The sequence below is a fragment of the Macaca mulatta genome, chromosome 11 (genome assembly GCF_049350105.2).
Source record: "Macaca mulatta isolate MMU2019108-1 chromosome 11, T2T-MMU8v2.0, whole genome shotgun sequence".
Lineage (NCBI taxonomy): Eukaryota > Metazoa > Chordata > Mammalia > Primates > Cercopithecidae > Macaca > Macaca mulatta.
This window is the reverse complement of record NC_133416.1, coordinates 22,033,523-22,054,780: the sequence shown is the minus strand read 5'-3', so window position 1 is coordinate 22,054,780 and position 21,258 is coordinate 22,033,523. Positions and strand designations below refer to the sequence as shown.

Here is a 21,258-nt window from a genome sequence, read left to right as displayed (position 1 = left end):
GAAAAGAAAAGAAAAGAAAAACATACAAGATGATCAAATTCAGGAGTTTGCTCTTTGGAAAAAAAAAATCAGATTGATAGATGACTGGCTAGACTAATAAAGCAAATAAGAGGCTTCTTCAAATAAACACAATGAGAGATACAAAGGGAACACTGCCAATGACCCCATAGAAATATAAAAACCCCTCAGAGACTACTATGAACACCTCAATGTATACAAACTTAAAAACCTAGAAGAAATGAATGAGTTCCTTGAAACATACAACCTCCCAAGATTGAACCAGGAAGAAACTGAATCCCTCAATAGGCCAATAATGAGTTCCAAAACTGAATCAATAATATAAAGCCCACCAAACAGAAAAAGCACTGGACCAGACAGATTCATAGCTGAATTCTGACAGATGTATAAAGAAGAGCTGGTACCATTCCTACTGAAACTATTCCAAAAAATTGAAGAGGAAAGACTTCTCTGTAACTCATTCTATCAGGCCAGCATCATCCTGATACCAAAATCTGACAAAGACACAACAAAACAAGAAAATTTTAGGCCTTTTTTTTTTTTTGAGACAGTTTCATTCTTATTGCCCAGGCTGGAGTGCAATAGCTCAATCTCGGCTCACCACGACCTCCACCTCCCGGGTTCGTGACTCTCCCAAGTAGCTGGGATTACAGGCATGCGCCACCACATCTGGCTAATTTTATATTTTTAGTAGAGATGAGATTTCTCCGTGTTGGTCAGGCTGGTCTCGAACTCCCGACCTCAGGTGATCCACCTGCCCCGGACTCCCAAAGTGCAGGGATTATAGGCGTGAGCCACTGCGCCCAGCCCTAATATTCTTGATGAATATAGATGCAAAAGTCCTCAACAAAATACTAGCAAACCAAATCCAGCAGCCCTTTGAAAAGTGAATCCACCACAGTCAAGCAGGCTTTATGCATGGGATGCAAGGTTGCTTCAACATGCACAAATCAATAAATGTGATTTATCACATAAACAGAACTAAAGGCAAAAACACATGATCATCTTAATAGACACAGAAAAAGCTTTCAATAAAATTCAATATATCTTCATATTCAAAATCCTCAACAAACTAGGCATTAAAGGAACATACTTCAAAGTAATAAAAGCCATCTATGACAAATCCACAATCAACATTTTACTGATTGGGAAAAAGCTGGAAGCATTCCCCTTGAAAACTGAAATGAGACAAGGATGCTCACTCTCATCACTCCTATTCAATGCAGTACTGGAAGTGGTACGCAGAACAATCATGCAAAACAAAGAAAAGGCATCCAAATAGGAAGACGGGAAGTAAAACTATCTCTGTTTGCAGTCAAAATAATTCCATATGTAAAAAACCCCATAGTCTCTGCCCAAAAGTTCCTTGGTCTCATAAACAACTTCTGCAAAGTTTCCAGATACAAAACCGATGTACAAAAATCAGTAGTACTTCTATACACCAACAATGACTAAAGTAAGAGCCAAATCAAGAAAACAGCCCCATTCACAATAGCCACAAAAAGAATAAAATACATAGGAGCACAGCTAACCAGGGAGTTCAAAGATCTCTACAATGAGAATTACAAAACACTGCTAAAAGAAATCAGAGATTACACTAACAAATGGAAAAACATTCCATGCTCAAGGATAGGGAGAATCAATATCATTAAAATGGCCATACTGTCTATAGCAAAAATGTTATACCTATCAAACTACCAATGACATTCTTCGCAGAACTAGAAAAAATATACATTTTAAAATTCATATGGAACCAAAAAAAGAGCCTGAATATCCAAGGCAATTCTAAGCAAAAAGAACCAGGCTAAAGGCATTATGTTACCTGACTTCAAACTATGCTACAAACTATAGTAACCAAAACCATATGGTACTGGTACAAAAACAGACACATAGCCCAAAGGGACAAAATAGAGAGCCCAGAAATAATGTTGCTCACCTAAAATCATCTGATCTTTGACAAAGTTGACAAAAAGAAGCAATAGGGAAAGGACTCCATATTCAATAAACGCTGCTTGGATAACGGGCTAACCATATGTAGAAGATTGAAATGGGCCCCTTTCTTACCCCATATACAAAATCAATTCTCGATGGAGTAAAGACTTAGAAATAAAATATAAAACTATAAAAACCCTGGAAGATAACCTAGGAAATACTAGTCTGAACATAGACCCTGGCAAAGATTTCATGATGAAGATACCAAAACCAACTGCAATGAAAACAAAAATTGACAAATAGGACCTAATTAAACTTAAAAGCTTCTGCACAGCAAAAGAAACAATCAACAGAGTAAACAGACAACCTACAGAATGACAGAAAATATTTGAAAACTATGCATTTGACAAAGGTCTAATGTCCAGCATCTGTAAGGAACTTAAACAAATTTACAAGAAAAAACAAACAACCATATTAAAACGTGAGCAAAGGACATAAACAGACACTTTTCAAAAGAGGACATAAATGTGGCCAACTAGCATATGAAAAAGAGTTTAATATCACTGATCATTAGAGAAATACAAATCAAAACCACAATGAGATACTGTCTCACACCAGTCAGAATGGCTATTACTCAAAAGTAAAAAATAACAGATGCTGGCAAGGTGGCAGAGAAAAAGGAATGCTTATACATTGTTGGTAGGAGTGTAAATCAGTTCGACCATTGTGGAAAGCAGTGTGGTGAGTCCTCAAAGAGCTAAAAACAGAAATACCATTTGACCCAGCAATCCCATTGCTAGGTATATACCCAAAGGAATATAAATCATTCTATCATGAAGACACATGCACGCGTATGTTCATCGCGTCACTATTCACAATAGCAAAGACATGGAATCACCCTAAATGCCCATCAATGGTAGGCTGGATAAAGAAAATGTGGTACCTATACACCATAGAATACAACCATATACATTATACACCATAGAATATATATATATAATCTATATTATCATATATATTATCAAAACTGAAGGGAGAAATAGGCAGTAATACAATAACAGTGTAAACAAAGGAACTTCAGTACCTCATTTTCAACATTGGATATATTATCCATACCAAAAAAAAAATCAATAAAGAAACAGCAGACATGACCAACACTATAGACCAACTGAATCTAACAGACATATACAGAACATTCCATTTAATACACATTCTTTGCAAGGGCACATTGAACATTCTCCAGGATAGATTACATATAAGGCCACAAAACAAGTCTTAACAAATTTAAGAAGACTGAAATCACATCAAAGGTGCCAATAATAAACAATGAGGAAAAGATAGTTTTAAAGCTGAATATACATATACGTATGCAAAAGAATAAAATCAAATTCTTATATTGCACCATACACTAAACTGATAGAGAGGTCTCAGAGGTTCTTCGTTCAGGACTACTATGGAACATTTGTGGGTATCAGTTAAAGGGACACCTCTGGGAGGATTATAGGCATGCTATGGTTTAATATGCAAGGCAAAGGCTGTACATCAGCCCGCATTCACTGACTAGGCAGGGTGTTATTTTACAGTGAACAATTTATGCAGTTGTAGGCAGAAATCCAGCTCTTATGCCACAAGGCATGGCCTGAGTCCAACCACGCCGAAAATTATGTACATTTATTAATTTAATTTCCCCATATCCATTTCATTTTGCAAATTGTACCTTCCTCCTACACTCCATGTGTATCTGTAGTGCTTTTCAATCAAGGGGCCCATGCCTTGGACTACAAAGGAGGTTGTAGGACTCAAGTTGGATAAAGTACCTGATCCTTAATTACAGTAATTGACCAAGGAATAGGCATCTGGTCCCAAAAGTGCCAATAAGTTTCTTTCCTGAAGTGAGATAATTTTCTGCTGATGAGAGTTCTGAGCTGTGGTTTTTGTCTAAAGCAGCAGATCACAACTTGATATACAGGAAGCCTACAAAGTTTTTCAAAAGCTTAGACTAAATGGGTCAATGACAGTTCAAAATGAAAAAGAGATCTCAAAATGAAATCAAGCTGAGAATGCTACTCAGATGCAACAACAGGCCATTTCTTATGAAAAAGTAAGTGTGACTCAGAAGTTTGACCCAGAACTCTGAAGGAAGACCCCAGAGCCACAGAGAACCACTCCACAGGAGCAAGAATGAGTGAGTATTCCCTCTTCCCAGAGCAAGTAGGAATGGTGACATATGCCCAGCTTGGTTTCAAAATTGCTGTAGACCAACAACAGCTACTTGCCTCCTTTCTTCCACCTTTTAAACAGGATTGCCCATTGTGGTTATCCTACCTCTGTCCCATCAGCCATATGCAGTGTATATGGTTGTCAGACAACTTGCCACTTTTATTTACAGGACCCCTTTCCTAAGAAACCACACCAAAGAATCCCAGCCACCCTGGGATAAAGAGAGAACTTTCTTTACATAAACAATATTTGTTGATAAAACTTTTAACATTATTTTGCTATATACACACACATACACTCACACTCTTTAAAACTATTTTTCTCATGATTGCAAAATAGTTAAATTAGAAAAATGTAAATTGCTTTATTTCCTCCCTTATTACTATGGGTTCTATTCCTATAGTAAATAGAGATTCTAAGATAATCTCTCTAAACATAGCTTATTTTTCCTTGGAATTATAACTACAGGAAAAATTATTAGAATTATGATTACTAGAGGGAAAAAAGCTAAAATTCTGTGGTTCATTATTTATTGCCAAGTCACTTTTGAAAAAGAGTGAAGTAATTTACAGTGCCTCCAGAAAAAGGGAATATTGCCAGTGTCTCCAACATCTTGTCAATATTGAATTCCTCATTTTTGTTTATATTATTCTTAGTTTTTTTAACCAATTTTTAAATTTTAGATTAATATTTGTAAGTTATTTTATGGAATCTTTCTCTACTACCATAACCATTGTCCATTTTTCCATTAACTTAATGCTTTCCTTAGTATTTTTCTTCATAAATATTTTTATATTAGGTCTTAATCAATCATTTATCACATATATTTGCCATTTTGTTTCTTTCACTTTCATTGCACAGAAGCCTTATCTGTGCACCTAAAGGGAAAAAGATTCTCATATTAGAATAAGCACATCACTTCTAATTTTTTATGAATTGTCTTTAAATACTTAACACTTATCTAATTACAGATGGCCTATTAAAAAGGGGTTAGCATAAATATTAACTAACCTAGTTCTCACTGGATCATTCTTTCAACCGTGTTAGAGAAGCATTCTCCAATTTCTGCCCTGTGGATAAGCTCCTAGCTTCAGGATAACTGTATGTAATAGCGAAATGGAAAAGAGAGAGAATATTCATGTTACATCTTCTCACTGTATTCCTTATGTCTCTTTTTATTCCTTAAGTTTCTTTTGTTCATACACATTTTTCTATCTTTTATTCCTTCTGTACATAATTCTGGATAATTGTGTCTGACTTATCTTATAATTTACTAACTTCCTCTTCAGCTGTGATTAATTTGTTACTAAACCCATTGATTAAGTTCTTAATTTCGGTTTTTTTATTTCTAGATTTTCTATTTTGTTCTTTTTAAATATTTTTCAGCTTTCTGTCACAGTTCTTGAACTTGTCTTTTACTCTTTTAGCAGAATTAGCATAGTTTTAAATATGTGTATTAAATATGTATATCCGTTATAGGAATCCTCTGTGAGCCCAGTGATATTGTCTATTGTGTCTCTTGTTTTTCACTCATATTGTCTTGCCTTCGGTGTGTCTACCAGTTATTTGTGATTAAGTGCAAGACATCATATATGTAAAAAACTGCAAAAATTATTTAAGGCTTAAAATAATTTTGTCTTCCCCCAAAGAAAATTTTACATTTGCCATAGACATAAGGCTATAGACAACAGCAATACCTAATCATGTTAATTTATCAGAAATTGAGATTATTAAAACCTGGGCTTCATTCTCTACAAGAATTGTTCCACTTCTGGTTGGACCTCAGTCTTATTGTGTAGCTCTTTAGGCTCTAACTCAAAGCTTGCGGGGCATCCCCCTCAGTGGATCTGGACTGCAATTTGTGTCCCATCAACCTCACAAGAGGGTCAATTCTCTGTTCAGCCTCTCAGCTGTCCCTTCTGGAATCCACTGATGCTTTCAGGGAAAAAATATGTCCCAATGTTGCAATGTTGGGTTCAGCCCTTTGAATTTCCTTTTCCTGAATCTTGGTCCCATAATTCCTTTACTGCCTCATTAGCTCTCCATTGCTATCAAGCATACTTCCTTTTCCTCTTTTTTTTTTTTTTTAGACAGAGTCTTACTCCATCGCCCAGTCTGGAGTGCAGTGGCGTGATCTGGGCTCACTGCAACCTCCACCTTCTGGGTTTAACCAATTCTCATGCCTCTGCCTTCCGAGTAGCTGGAAATACAGGCATGCACCACCACACCCAACTAATTTTTGTATTCTTAGTAGACATGGAGTTTCGCCATGTTGGCCAGGCTGGTCTCGAACTCTTGATCTCAAGTGATCTGCCTGCCTCAGCCTCCCAAATTGCTGAGATTAACAGATGTGAGCAAGCAACCACACCCAGCCAGTATACTTTGTTTTTACTCTGTCTAGTTTTCCAGTTATTCTCAAAAAAATAGACTATCTGGTATTACTGAAAGTGGTACCAATAAACTCTTCCTCATTATCTTATTTAATAAAGTTTAATTCATGTTGGATTTTTTCTTAATTTTAGTGCTACAATCTTTTGTTCCCCTTCTATTGCCAGGATTAATATTATATATGCGAGTAAGGCCTTTTTTACCTTGAGCTATGTTTTTCTCAAAATTCTGTATGTTTCCTGTCTCATTAGTAATAGGTTTTATAAGCTTTGTGAGTTTAAATTGTAAGTTCTCATTGTTTTGAAGTGGGGAGGCAAGAGGGCCGGAGCTCTTGTTTTTGTAGTCTTTTTAAGCTACAAATTTTTCATTGATTGGCACACACATTTTTAGCACAGATATATACAATGGAATACTACTCAGCCATAAAAAGGAATGAATTAATGGTATTCACAGCAACCTGGATAGATTGGAGACTATTAATCTAAGTGAAGTAACTTGGGAATGGAAAGCCAAACATTGTACGTTCTCACTCATAAGTGAGAGCTAAGCTATGAGGATGCAAAGGCATAAGAATGACACATTGGACTTTGGGGACTCAGGGGGAAAGGGTGGAAAGTGGGTGAGGAATAAAAGACTACAAACTGGGTTCAGTGTATACTGCTCAGGTGATGGGTGCACCAAAATCTCACAGATCACCACTTAAGAACTTACTCGTGAAACCAAATACCATATGTTCCCTAAAAACCTATGGAAATAAAAAAAATTGGATAAATAATTAAAAATAAATAAATAAATAGGAAAACCTAGAAGAAATTTATAAATTCCTAGATACTTACAACCTACCAAGATTAAACCATGAAGAAACCCAAAACCTGAACAGACCAATAACAAATAATGAGATTGAAGCAATTCGTAATAAAAGGTCTCCCAGCAAAGAAAAGACCAGGACCCAGTGGATTCACTGCTGAATTTTACCAAACATTTAAAGAGGAATTAACATCTGAGTAGGGCAGGGGATTGGTGAGGGACAGGGAGGGGAGGAAAGAAAAAAAAGAAGAAGAACTAACATCAATCCTACTCAAACTATTCCAAAAAACAAAGGAGGAAGGAATATTTCCAAGCTCATTCCACAAGGCCAGTATTACCCTGATACCAAAACCAGACAATTACACATTTAAAAAGAAAACTATAGGTCAATATCTCTGATAAACATTGATGTGAAAATCCTCAACAAAATACTAATTCAACAACACATTCAAAAGACCATTCATCATTAAAAAGTGCAATTTATTCCAGAGATTTAAGGATAGTTCAACATATAGAAATCAATCAGTGGGACACATCATATCAACAGATTGAAAGACAAAAACCATATGATACTTTCAACTGATGTTGAAAAAGCACTTGATAAAATTCAACATCCCTTCATGATAAAACCCTTATATAACTGGATATGGAAGGAACATATCTCAACATAATGAAAGCCATATATGACAGACCCACAGCTAGTATCATATTGAATGAGGAAAGACTGAAAGCCTTTTCTCTAAGATCTGGAACACGACAAAGATGCCCACTTTCACCACTGTTATTTGACATAGCACTGGAGGCATCAGACAAGAGAAATAAATAAAGATCATCCAAATTGAAAGGAAGAAGTCAAATTACCTTTGTTTGCAGATGATATCTTTATATTTGGAAAAGCCTAAAGACTCAACCAAAAAACTGTTAAATAAATTCAATAAAGTTACAGGAAACAAAATCAACATACCAAAATCAGTAGCATTTCTATATGCCAACAGTGAAATCTGAAAAAGGAATCAAGAAAGTAATCCCATTTACAATAGCCACAAATAAAATTAAATATTTAAACCAAAGAAATGAAAGATCTCTATAATGAAAACTATAAAACACTGATGCAAGAAATTGAAGAGGACATCAAAAAGTGGAAAGATATTCCATGTTCATAGATCGGAAGAATCAATATTGTTAAAAAGTCCATACTACCTGAGCAATCTACAAACTCAGTGCAATCCCTATCAAGATACCAATGACATTCTTCACAGAAAAAGAAAAAACAATTCTAAATTACAATCTGGGCAACATGGAAAAACCTCCTTTCTACTAAAAAAAAAAAAAAATTACAAAAATTAGCTGGGTATGGTGGCACAGGCCTGTAGTCCCAGATATCTGGAAGGCTGAAGTGGGAGGATCATCTGAGCCCAGGAGGCAGAGGTTGCAGTGAGCCGAGATTATGCCACTGCACTTTAGCCTGGGTGACAGAGTGAGACCCTGTCTCAAAAAGAGCAAAAAAAAAAGTAAAACAATCCTAAAATTTATATGGAACCACAAAAAAAAAAAAAAAAAAAACCCAGAAAATTTTAAGCAAAAAGAAAAAAACTAGAAGAATCATATTACCTGACTTCTACAGAGCTACAGTAACCAAAACAGCATTGTCCTGGCATAAAAACGGACACATAGACCAATAGGACGGAACAGAGAATCCCAAAACAAATCCATACATCTACAGTGAACTCATTTTTGACAAGGTACAAAGAACATACACTGGGGAAAGGGCAAGCTCCTCAATAAATGGTGTGGGGAAAACTGGATTTCTACATGCAGAGGAATGAAACTAGCCCCCTATCTTTCTCCATATACAAAAATGAAATCAAAATGGATTAAAGACTGAAATCTAAGATCTCAAACTATGAAACTACTAAAAGAAAATATTTTAAATACTATGATGTGTAATAATAATAATAATAAAGAGAGAGAGAACATTGGGAAACTCTCCAGGACATCAGTCTGGGCAAAGATTTCTTAAATAATACCTCACAAGTACAGGAAACCAAAGCAGAAATGGGCAAATGGGATCACATCAAGTTAGAAAGCTTCTACACAGCAAAGAAAACAATCAACAAAAAGTAAAGAGACAACCCACAGAATAGAAGAAAATATTTTCAACTACCCATGTGACAAGGGATCAATAACCAGAATATATAAGGAGCTCTAACAATTCTATAAGAAAAAATCTAATAATCCGATTAAAAATGGGCAAAATATCAGAATCGATGTTTCTCAAAAGACATACAAAAAGTATACAGATATATGAAAAAGTGCTCAACATCATTATCACCAGAGAATGCAAAACTACAATGAGATATCATCTCACTCCAGTTAAAATGGCTTTTTTCCAAAAGACAGGCAATAACAAATGCTGACAAAGATGTGGAGAAAGGAGAACCCTTGTACACAGGTGGTGGGAAGGTAAATTAGTACAACAACTGTGGAGAACAGTTTGGAGCCCTCAAAAAACTAACAATAGAGCTACCATATGATCCAGCAAGCCCACTGCTAGTTTTCTATCCAAAGGAAAGGAAATCCCATTCGGGCGCAGTGGCTCACGCCTGTAATCCCAAGGCGTGAGCCACTGTAGGAGACCAAAGGAGGAGGATTGCTTGAGCTCAGGAGTTCAAGACCAGTCCGAGCAACATGCCAAAACCTCGTCTCTACAAAAAATATAAAAAATTAGCTGGGCGTGGTGCTGCACACCTATAATCTCATCTACTTGGGAAGCTGAGGCAGGATTGCATGAGACCATAAGGTTGAGGCCTGAGTCAGCCACGATCACACAAGTGCACTCCAGGAGCCTAGGCAGTGGAGCAAGACGCTGTCTCAAAAAGAAAAAAGAAAAAAAAGAGCAAATCAGTATATCAAAGAGATATCTGCATTTGCATGTTTACTGCAGCACTATTCACAAGATTTGGAAACAACCAAAGTGTCTGCGAACAGATGAATGGATAAAGAAAATATGGTACTTACACACAATGGTGTACTCTTCTGCCATAAAATAAGAACAAGATGCTGTCTTTTGCAACAGTACGGATGGAACTGGAGGTCATTATGTGAAGTGAAATGAGCCAGGCACAGAAAGACAGACTCTGCCTTCTCACTTATTTCTGGGAGCTAAAAATTAAAACAATTAAACTCATGGAGATATAGAGTAGAACAGGGTAAATGACGGTTACCACAGGCTAGGAAGGGTAGAGGGGGAAGATTGGGGAGGAAGTGGGAATGGGTAGTAAGTACAAAAAAACAGAAAGAATGAATAAGATCTAGTATTTATTATAGCACAATAGGGTGACTATAGTCAATAATAATTTAATTGTACATTTAAAAATAACTAAAGAGTATAATTAGATTGTTTATAACGAAACAATAAATGTACTGAGGTGATAGATACCTCATTTACATAATCATAATAATGTGATCATTATGCATTCTATGCCTGTATCAAACTATCTCATGTACCCCATACATATATATCTACTATGTATTCACAAACATTAAAATTGAAAATTTTGTTGTTAAAAGGCCAGGTGCAGTGGCTCACACCTGTAATCCTAACACTTTGGGAGGCTGAGGCAGGAGGATTGTTTGGGCCCAAGAGTTTGAGACCAACCTGGGCAACGTAGCAAGATCCTGTTTTTTTTTTGAAGACGTAGTCTTGCTCTGTCACCCAGGCTGGAGCGCAGTGGCATGATCTTGGGTTTAAGCAATTATCCTGACTCTGACTCAGCCTCCAGAGTAGCTGGGATTACAGGCATGCACCACCACGCCCAGCTATTTTTTTTTTTTTTTTTTGTATTTTTAGTGGAGATGGAGTTCCACCATGTTGGCCAGGCTGGTCTCAAACTCCTGACCTCGTGATCCACCCTCTTTGGCCTCCCAAAGTGCTGGGATTACAGGTGTGAGTCACCATGCCCAGCCAGCAAGACCCTGCTTCTACAAAAAATGTAAAAATTAGTCAGGCATGGTGGCACCTGCCTGTAAGTGCCAGCTACTTGGGACTGCAGTGAACTGCACATGACACTACACTCCAGTGAGGTCAAGGGTGCAATGAGCTATAGTCATGCCACTACATTTCAGCCTGGGTGACAGAGCAAGACCCTGTCTCAAAAACAAAAAACAAAAAAAATTTTTTTAAATCAAAGGTTGTGGCACAGGCCTCCTGACATAAGTAAAGGAGGACACAGCTAAATTAGAAGGCTTTCATTTTTGCAAGGTGTTTGGGGTGAAGCAAAGAAACACAGACAGATTTGCCATTCACTGCCCAATAAAACAAACCAAGGAAAGACCACAGAAGGAAGTGGTCCCTCCTCAGGCGATGGCAAATGTCAATTGTGTCAGCCCTTGGGAATTTAGAACTGGGACCCACGTGAGGGAAAAGGAGAAAATCTTAGGGAGCCATGTCTGGGCTTGGTATTGTTGTGAACTGAAACTGACAGAGCAATTGTAAGATTGGACTGAGGAAAAGAAAAGGATGAAATTGATTAGATCAAGCTGTCTAACATTAGACAGGCTGAGAGTTTAGTCTGGTCAGAAATCAGCCATTATATATTTTAGCTATTTTTTAAGTGTCATTAAAAACACCAACTTTGAACACATTGCAGACTACCAACGTGTTAATTTCCGTGCCAGCTTCTTCATGTTTTTGCAGACCTTGAAATATAGCTGCTTTAGCCATCTCTGGCATATATATAATGTATTGAGTAGGTAATAATTCTGCACGAGCCATTTTTTCTTTTTTTTAAATTCAGACTTGCACATGGCCTCTCCCATAAAATTATACAGGGGAGTAGACTCACCATAGCACACATTAATCAAATTCATCAAATGCCAGATGAGGCTCAAGTGCTTCTGCTTAGCAGTTGCTCTTGTCAGAAAGCCAAGGAAGGCTGTACAGCAATAAGCACACAAGTAACACATGTCACGATAATTATTCAAGATTAAGGCTTATCATAAGTTTTAGATACTTTTTGTTTGAATGTTTACATTTTTTTTTCTAGTGAGATAAAGTAATCACCTGTAAAAGCAGAAATGAATCATTGGTTTAAAAATTAAACTTGGCCGGGCGAGGTGGCTCAGGCCTGTAATCCCAGCACTTTGGGAGGCTGAGGCGGGTGGATCACCTGAGGTCAGGAGTTTGAGACCAGCCTGACCAACATGGAGAAACCCAGTCTCTACTAAAAATACAAAATTAGCCAGGCGTGGTGGCGCATGCCTGTAATCCCAGCTACTCAGGAGGCTGAGGCAGAAGAATCGCTTGAACTCAGGAGGCAGAAGTTTCAGTGAGCCAAGATCGTGCCATTGCACTCCAGCCTGGGCAACAAGAGTGACACTCTGTCTCAAAAAACAAAAGAAAAGAAAAGGAAAATTAAACTTAATGAAGAAATATGATGATAAATAAAACAAGACTGCACCTCCTGATGAGAAATGCAATCCGGCATTGTTACTCAATTACTGGCCAACCACACCACTCTAACAAATCATATGCTATGAGAGCAAGTGCCTGTAAGTTTCACAGAAAATCTTTTGAAGGCAAGAAAGTAAATGAGAATGATCTGTCACGCAGTTTCATTTTTAGTGTGACTAAAACTGCTCAACTTGTATTTCATGCAGTGAAATCTTACACAATAGTTCCATAGTCCCCCCAAATTACATGATTTTCAAACAAAACACAGTAAGCTCAAAAGTAAGTAACTCAGATGTTCCTGCCTAATTGAACTACTCAGTGTTATCAACAAAAATTTTATATGAACAAAATTTAAATGTGAAAATGAAAGCTCTTTATTCTATCAAAAAAGCTTATTAAAATCTGGGCTATGTTAAATAAACAGACATTTACAAAAACATAATTACTCTCATTTTCTGATAAAGTCCAAGCTCTGTTGGCATTTAAGGTGGGACAAGTACAAGTCACCCAGCATCCTTGGTGCTAGAAAACTAAGCCCCAGTTGTACTTTTAGGTATTAAGACAACCAAAATTGCCCCCATGTATCTGCAAATATCCTTGAGAGACCATATCATACTGGCTGGTATCACTGATCTAATCCAAAAATACACATCCAAAATAAATATCTGCTGGGTGCAGTGGCTCACATCTGTAATCCCAGCACTTTGGGAGGCTCAGGTGGGTGCATCACTTGAGGTCAGGAGTTCAAGACCAGCCTGACCAACATGGTGAAAAACCGTCTCTACTAAAAATACAGGCCAGGTGCGGTGGCTCATGCCTGTAATCCCTGCACTTTGGGAGGCCGAGGCGGGCGGATCTCCTGAGTTCAGGAGTTCGAGACCAGCCTGATCAATATGGAGAAACCCTGTCTCTATGAAAAATACAAAATTAGCCAGATGTGGTGGTGCATGCCTGTTATCCCAGCTACTCAGGAGACTGAAGCAGGAGAATCACTTGAACCCAGGAGGCGGAGGTTGCGGTGAGCTATTGTGCCACTGTACTCCAGTGTGGGCAACAAAAGCGAAACTCCATCTCAAAAAAAACAAAACAAAACAAAACAAAATTAGCCGAGCATTGTGGCACACACCAGTAATCCCAGCTACTTGGGAGGCTGAGGCAGGAGAATCGCTTGAACCCAGAAGGAAGAGGTTGGAGTGAGCTGAGATTGTGCCATTGCACTCCAGCGTAGGCAACGAGAGTGAAACTCCATCTGAAAACAAAACAAAACAAAACAAAAATACGTATCTAATGAATTCCTTTAAAACTTAAATTTTTTCAAAAAATAAAATTTAAATTTCACTTCACCTGGATGAAAATGTGGATTTGCTGATGTCTGTATTTTGCTTGTTTTTATATTTAGCCACACAAATGAGCATAAATAAGTTTTTAAAATACAACTGGAGGGGTAAAAAGTGTTTAGATTCAGTTTTAATATACCATTGAGTAACTTGTTGAAAATGTAACCAAGTCTATTCTGGTGGAGTGAAAAGACTTGCTCAGATAAAGCAGTTGCTGAAATACGCTCGTGGTCATTGTATTTGTGCTGAATAGTTGTCTCTGCAACATTTTTAAAGATGTTGGGTAAAGCTTCATAATTGTTAAATTTATTAAGGCATTGCCTATAAACTGAGCACCTTTCAGAGTTATTTATACTGATAAGGATGGTCAGTTCTAGAATGTATGTTTTAATATTGAAATTTTTAATAGTTTCAAGACAAGGTTCTGGTACAGATATTTCAAATAAAAATATAAATAACATTTTTGTTTTTTTAAAAAAAACCCAGTAAGTAAACATCTCTGGAACGTAGCTGTACCAGGTGAAGTACCTAGATGCTATTTTTAATTCAGCAGATGGGCTCATTTGGCAGTACATGGTTTCCACATCACTGCTCACAACAGCAGGAATGTGTCGGCAACACAACTGAAACCAAGTTTACACTCAAAATACAAAACTATGATTACTCTTTTGAAATCTCAAGGGAACGTCTGACAGAACATGCCACTAACAAGATGTTTTCAAAAGTCACCATTGAGACTGGGCCCGCTGGCTCACGCCTGTAATCTCAACGCTTTGGGAGGCCGAGGCAGGTGAATCGCTTGAGGCCAAGAGTTTGAGGCCAGCCTGGCCAACATGGTGAAACCGTATCTCTACCAAAAATACAAAAATTAGCAGGGCATGGTGGTGTGTGTCTGTAATCCCAGCTATTCGGGAGGCTGAGGTAGGAGAATTGCTTGAACCCGGGAGGCAGAGGTTGCAGTGAGCCAAGATGACATCACTGCACTCCAGCCTGGGCAACAGAGTGAGACCCTGTCTCAAAAAAAAAGTCACCATTGAATAACTCAGGCTATTATGACATTTGAACACACAGCGTCGGCCAAATAGATGATGATTTAAGCTTCCCCGGGAATCCATTCACCAACTCCTTTTAAAAAGTGAATACTCCCCAGTAAGGAAGGTGAGTGTTTTTAAAGATATTGTCAGTAATTTAACACTGGTATATACATTCCCTAATGTTGTTCTTTCAGACTTCTGGATCAATTTGACTGAAGGAATTGAAATGGAGATTGCAAAGTGACATGGTTAAATGTTTAAAAAAAAAAACAAAACTACCATTTTAAATTATCACTGTGGGCCAAAATTTTTCTCAATATGGTACCACCAAACAAAATACCAAAATAAGTCAGATAATAATGTTAGCATAACACTGCAGTTGTTATCTATAACTCTTACTGTATATTGATTTGTGTTCCCCAAAACAATATGTTGCATTCCTAACTTGAATCAGATATAATCAAGTTAAGATGAGGTGACAGTCAATTAGGATAGGCCCTTAACCCAATATGAGTGGTATCCTTATAAGAAAAGAAAACAGGGCCGAGAGCGGTGGCTCATGTTTGTAATCCCATCACTGTGGGAGGCCAAGGCGGGTGGATCGCTTGAGGTCAGGAGTTGGAGACCAGCCTGGCCAACATGGTGAAACCCCATCTCTACTAAAAATACAAAAATTAGCTGGGTATGGTGACGCACACCTGTAAACCCAGCTACTTGGGAGGCCAAGGCAGGAGAATTGCTTGAACCCAGAAGGTGGAGATTGCAGTGAGCAGAGATCATACCACTGTACTCTAGCCGGGGGAACAGAGTGAGACTCTGCCTCAAAAAAAAAAAAAAAAAAGAGAAAACAGAGACACAGAGAGAATGCTATGATAACTCAGACACACAGAGAGGGCAGCCATATAAAGGCAGTGATCTGAGTTTTGCTGCCACATGACATGCCAAGTCTGGCACTACCAGATGCTGGAAGAGGCCAGGAAAGATTCCCCACTAAGACTCTAGATGGCAGATGGCCTGACAACCCTTGATTTTAGACTTTTAGACTCCAGAATGGGTAAAGAACAAACTTCTGTTGCTTAAAGCCACCAGTTTGTGGTAGTTTGTTAGGGCAGTCCTGGGAAATGAATGCAACTTCCATTTCAACTGTTTATGAACATCAAAACAGCCTCTGTTCTCACTGCCTAACTTTTGAATACACAATTTTGAATTCATAAATTATCTAATAAAATATAGTTTTTAATCTGTTACATACTAGAGTTTATGTAAAATTGCATTTGACAAGAGGACACCAAAATGAAAACAATGAAATTTAAAAAGAGAGTTTAAGTTCACTGCCTTAGAGCAAGATGGATGCAGCTGGAGGCCACATCCTAAGTCAATTCCCGCAGAAACAGAAAACCAAATACCGCATTCTCTCATTTATAGGTGAGAGCTAAATCTTTGGCATACATGGCCATAAAGATGAGAACTATAGTCACTGGGGACTCTAAAAGGAGGAAGGGAAGGAGGGAGGGGGCCAGGGGCTGAAAATCTTCCTATTGAGTAATATATTCACTATCTCTGAGAAGGGATCAATACAAGTTCAAACCACAGAGGTTCCAAGATGGCCGAATAGGAACAGCTCCAGTCTGCAGTTCCCAGTGTGAGTGATGCAGAAGATGTGTGATTTCTGCATTTCCAACTGAGGTACCAGGTTCATCCCACTGGGGCTTGTCAAATAGCCCACAGAGCAGGGTGGGGCATCGCCTCACCCGGGAAGTGCAAGGGGTCAGGAAATTCCCTTTCCTAGAAAGGGAAGCCATGACAGATGGTAACTGGAAAATCAGGACACTCCCACCCTAATACTGCACTTTTCCAATGGCCTTAGCAAATGGTACACCAGGAGATTATATGCCATGCCTGACTTGGAGGGTCCCACACCCACAGAGCCTCGCTCACTGCTAGCACAGCAGTCTGAGATTGAACTGCAAGGTGGCAGTGAGGCTGGGGGAGGGACATCCACCATGGCTGAGGCTTGAGTAGGTAAACAAAGCGGCAGGGAAGCTCGAACTGGGTGGAGCCAGCTGCAACTCAAAGAGGCCTGCCTGCTTTTGTAGACTCCACCTCTGGGGGCAGGGCATAGCTGAACAAAAGGCAGCAGAAACTTAAATGTCCCTGTCTGATATCTTTGAAGAGAGTAGTGGTTCTCCCAGCATGGAGTTTGAGATCTGAGAACGAACAGACTGCCTCCTCAAGTGGGTCCCTGACTCCCAAGTAGCCTAACTAGGAGACACCTCCCAGTAGGGGCCAACTGACACCTCATACAGACAGGTGCCCCTCTGAGACGAAGCTTCCAGAGGAAGGATCAGGCAGCAACATCTGCCGTTCTGCAATATTTGCTGTTCTGCAGCCTCCACTGGTGATACCCAGGCAAACAGGGTCCAGGGTGGACCTCCAGCAAACTCCAACAGAACTGCAGCTGAGGGTCTTGACTGTTAGAAGGAAAACTAACAAACAGAAAGGACATCCACACCAAAACCCCATATATACATTACCATCATCAAAGACCAAAGGCAGACAAAACCACAAAGATGGGGAGAAACCAGAGCAGAAAAGCTGAAAATTCCAAAAATCAGAGCACCTCTTCTCCTCCAAAGGAACACAGCTCCTTGCCAGCAACGGAACAAAGTTGGACAGAGAATGACTTTGACGAGTTGAGAGAAGAAGGCTTCAGATGATTGGTAACACCAAACTTCGCCGAGCCAAAGGAGGACGTTTGAACCCATCGCAAAGAAGCTAAAAACCTTGAAAAAAGATTAGATGAATGGCTACCCAGAATAAACAGTGTAGAGAAGTCCTTAAATGACCTGATGGAGCTGAAAACCATGGCACGAGAACTACGTGACGCATGCACAAGCTTCAGCAGCCGATTTGATCAACTGGAAGAAAGGGTATCAGTGATTGAAGATCAAATGAATGAAATGAAGCGAGAAGAGAAGTTTAGAGAAAAAGGAGTAAAAAGAAACTAACAAGCCGGGCGCGGTGGCTCAAGCCTGTAATCTTAGCACTTTGGGAGGCCGAGACAGGCAGATCACGAGGTCAGGAGATCGAGACCATTCTGGCTAACACGGTGAAACCCCGTCTCTACTAAAAAATACAAAAAACTAGCCGGGTGAGGTGGTGGGCACCTGTAGTCCCAGCTACTCGGGAGCCTGAGGCAGGAGAATGGCGTAAACCCAGGAGGCAAAGCTTGCAGTGAGCCGAGATTCGGCCACTGCACTCCAGCCTGGGTGACAGAGCAAGACTCTGTCTCAAAAAAAAAAAAAAAGAAAAAAGAAAAAAAAGAAACTAACAAAGCCTCCAAAATACATGGGACTATGTGAAAAGACCAAATCTACATCTGATTGGTGTACCTGAAATTGATGGGGAGAATGGAACCAAGTTGGAAAACACTCTTCAGGATATTATCCAGGAGAACTTCCCCAGCTTAGCAAGGCAGGCCAACATTCAAATTCAGGAAATACAGAGAATGCCACAAAGATACTCCTCAAGAAGAGCAATTCCAAGACATATAATTGTCAGATTCAGCAAAGTTGAAATGAAGGAAAAATGTTAAGGGCAGCCAGAGAGAAAGGTCGGGTTACCCACAAAGGGAAGCCCATCAGACTAACAGCGGATCTCTCGGTAGAAACTCTACAAGCCAGAAGAGAGTGGGGGCCAATGTTCAATGTTCTTAAAGAAAAGAATTTTTTTTTAATTTATTTTATTTTTTATTATACTTTAAGTTCTAGGGTACATGTGCACAATGTGCAGGTTTGTTACATATGTATACTTGTGTCATGTTGGTGTGCTGCACCCATCAACTCATCAGCACCCATCAACTCGTCAGCACCCATCAACTCATCATTTACATCAGGTATAACTCCCAATGCTATCCCTCCCCCCTCCCCACTCCCCATAATAGGCCCCGGTGTGTGATGTTCCCCTTCCTGTGTCCAAGTGATCTCATTGTTCATTTCCCACCTATGAGTGAGAACATGTGGGGTTTTGTTTTCTGTTCTTGCAATAGTTTGCTGAGAATGATGGTTTCCAGCTTCAACCATGTCCCTGCAAAGGACACAAACTCATCCTTTTTTATGGCTGCATAGTATTCCATGGTGTATATGTGCCACATTTTCTTAATCCAGTCTGTCACTGATGGACATTTGGGTTGATTCCAAGTCTTTGCTATTGTGAATAGTGCCGCAATAAACATACGTGTGCATGTGTCTTTATAGCAGCATGATTTATAATCCTTTGGGTATACACCCAGGAATGGGATGGCTGGGTCATATGGTATTTCTAGTTCTAGATCCTTGAGGAATCGCCATACTGTTTTCCCCAATGGTTGAACCAGTTTACAATCCCACCAACAGTGTAAAAGTGTTCCTGTTTCTCCACATCCTCTCCAGTACCTGTTGTTTCCTGACTTTTTAATGATTGCCATTCTAACTGGTGTGAGATGGTATCTCATTGTGGTTTTGATTTGCATTTCTCTGATGGTCAGTGATTATGAGCATTTTTTCATGTGTCTGTTGACTGTATGCATGTCTTCTTTTGAGAATTTCATACCCAGCCAAACTAAGCTTCATGAGTGAAGGAAAAATAAAATCCTTACAGACAAACAAATGCTGAGAGATTCTGTCACCACCAGGCCTGCCTTACAAGAGCTCCTGAAGGAAGCACTAAACATGGAAAGGAACAGCCAGTACCAGCCACTGCAAAAACATGACAAATTGTAAAGACCATCAATGCTAGGAAGAAACTGCATCAACTAATGAGCAAAATAACCAGCCAACATCATAATGACAGGATCAAATTCACACATAACAATATTAACCTTAAACGTAAATGGGTTAAATGCTCCAATTAAGAGACACAGACTGGCAAACTGGATAAAGAGTCAGCATGCTGACTGAATACCATCAGTGTGCTGTATTCAGGAGACCCAACTCACATGCAGAGACACACACAGGCTCAAAATAAAGGGATGGAGGAAGATCTACCAAGCAAATGGAAAACAAAAAGAAGCAGGGGTTGCAATCCTAGTCTCTGATAAAATAGACTTTAAACCAACAAAGATCAAGAGATGAAGAAGGCCATTACATAATGGTAAAGGGATCAATTCAACAAGAAGAGCTAATTATCCTAAATATATATGCACCCAATACAGGAGCACCCAGGTTCATAAAGCAAGTCCTTAGAGACCTACAAAGAGACTTAAACTCCCACACAATAATAATGGGAGGCTTTAACATCCCACTGTCAACATTAGGCAGACCAACGAGACAGAAAGTTAACAAGGATATCCAGGAATTGAACTCAACTATACACCAAGCAGACCTAATAGACATCTACAGAACTCTACACCCCAAATCAACAGAATATACATTCTTCTCAGCACCACATTGCACTTATTCCAAAATTGACCACATAGTTGGAAGTAAAGCACTCCTCAGCAAATGTGAAAGAACAGAAATTACAACAAACTGTCTCTCAGACCATGGTGCAATCAAACTAGAACTCAGGATTAAGAAACTTACTCAAAACCACTCAACTACATGGAAACTGAACAACCTGCTCCTGAATGACTACTGGGTACATAATGAAATGAAGCAGAAATAAAGATGTTCTTTGAAACCAATGAGAACAAAGACACAACATACCAGAATCTCTGGGACACATTTAAAGCAGTGTGTAGAGGGAAATTTACAGCACTAAATGCCCACAAGAGAAAGCAGGAAAGATCTAAAATTGACACCCTAGCATCACAATTAAAAGAACTAGAGAAGCAAGAGCAAACACATTCAAAAGTTAGCAGAAGGCAAGAAATAACTAAGATCAGATCAGAACTGAAGGAGACAGAGACAAAAATCCCTTCAAAAAGTCAATGAATCCAGGAGCTGGTTTTTTGAAAAGATCAACAAAATTGATAGACCACTAGCAAGACTAATAAAGAAGAAAAGAGAGAAGAATCAAATACACACAATAAAAAAATGATAAAGGGGATATCATCACAGATACCACAGAAATAGAAACTACCATCAGAGAA

The 21,258-nt window shown here is 38.9% G+C and overlaps 1 protein-coding gene across 5 annotated transcripts in view; it reads right to left on the bottom strand.

Annotated features, from left to right (window-relative positions):
* The window catches only part of AEBP2 (AE binding protein 2), a 257,005-nt gene that overhangs the window by 108,935 nt on the left and 126,812 nt on the right, over window positions 1–21,258 (bottom strand). For 2 of the 5 annotated variants that reach the window (XM_077953143.1, XM_077953144.1), the window contains one exon: window positions 12,982–14,066. The exons of the other annotated variants lie outside the window; for them this stretch is intronic. In XM_077953143.1, coding sequence (XP_077809269.1) covers window positions 13,841–14,066 — 226 coding nt within the window. In that variant the 3' untranslated portion in view covers window positions 12,982–13,840. Of the gene's footprint in view, window positions 1–12,981; window positions 14,067–21,258 lie in introns of those variants that run through there. 5 annotated transcript variants of the gene reach the window in all.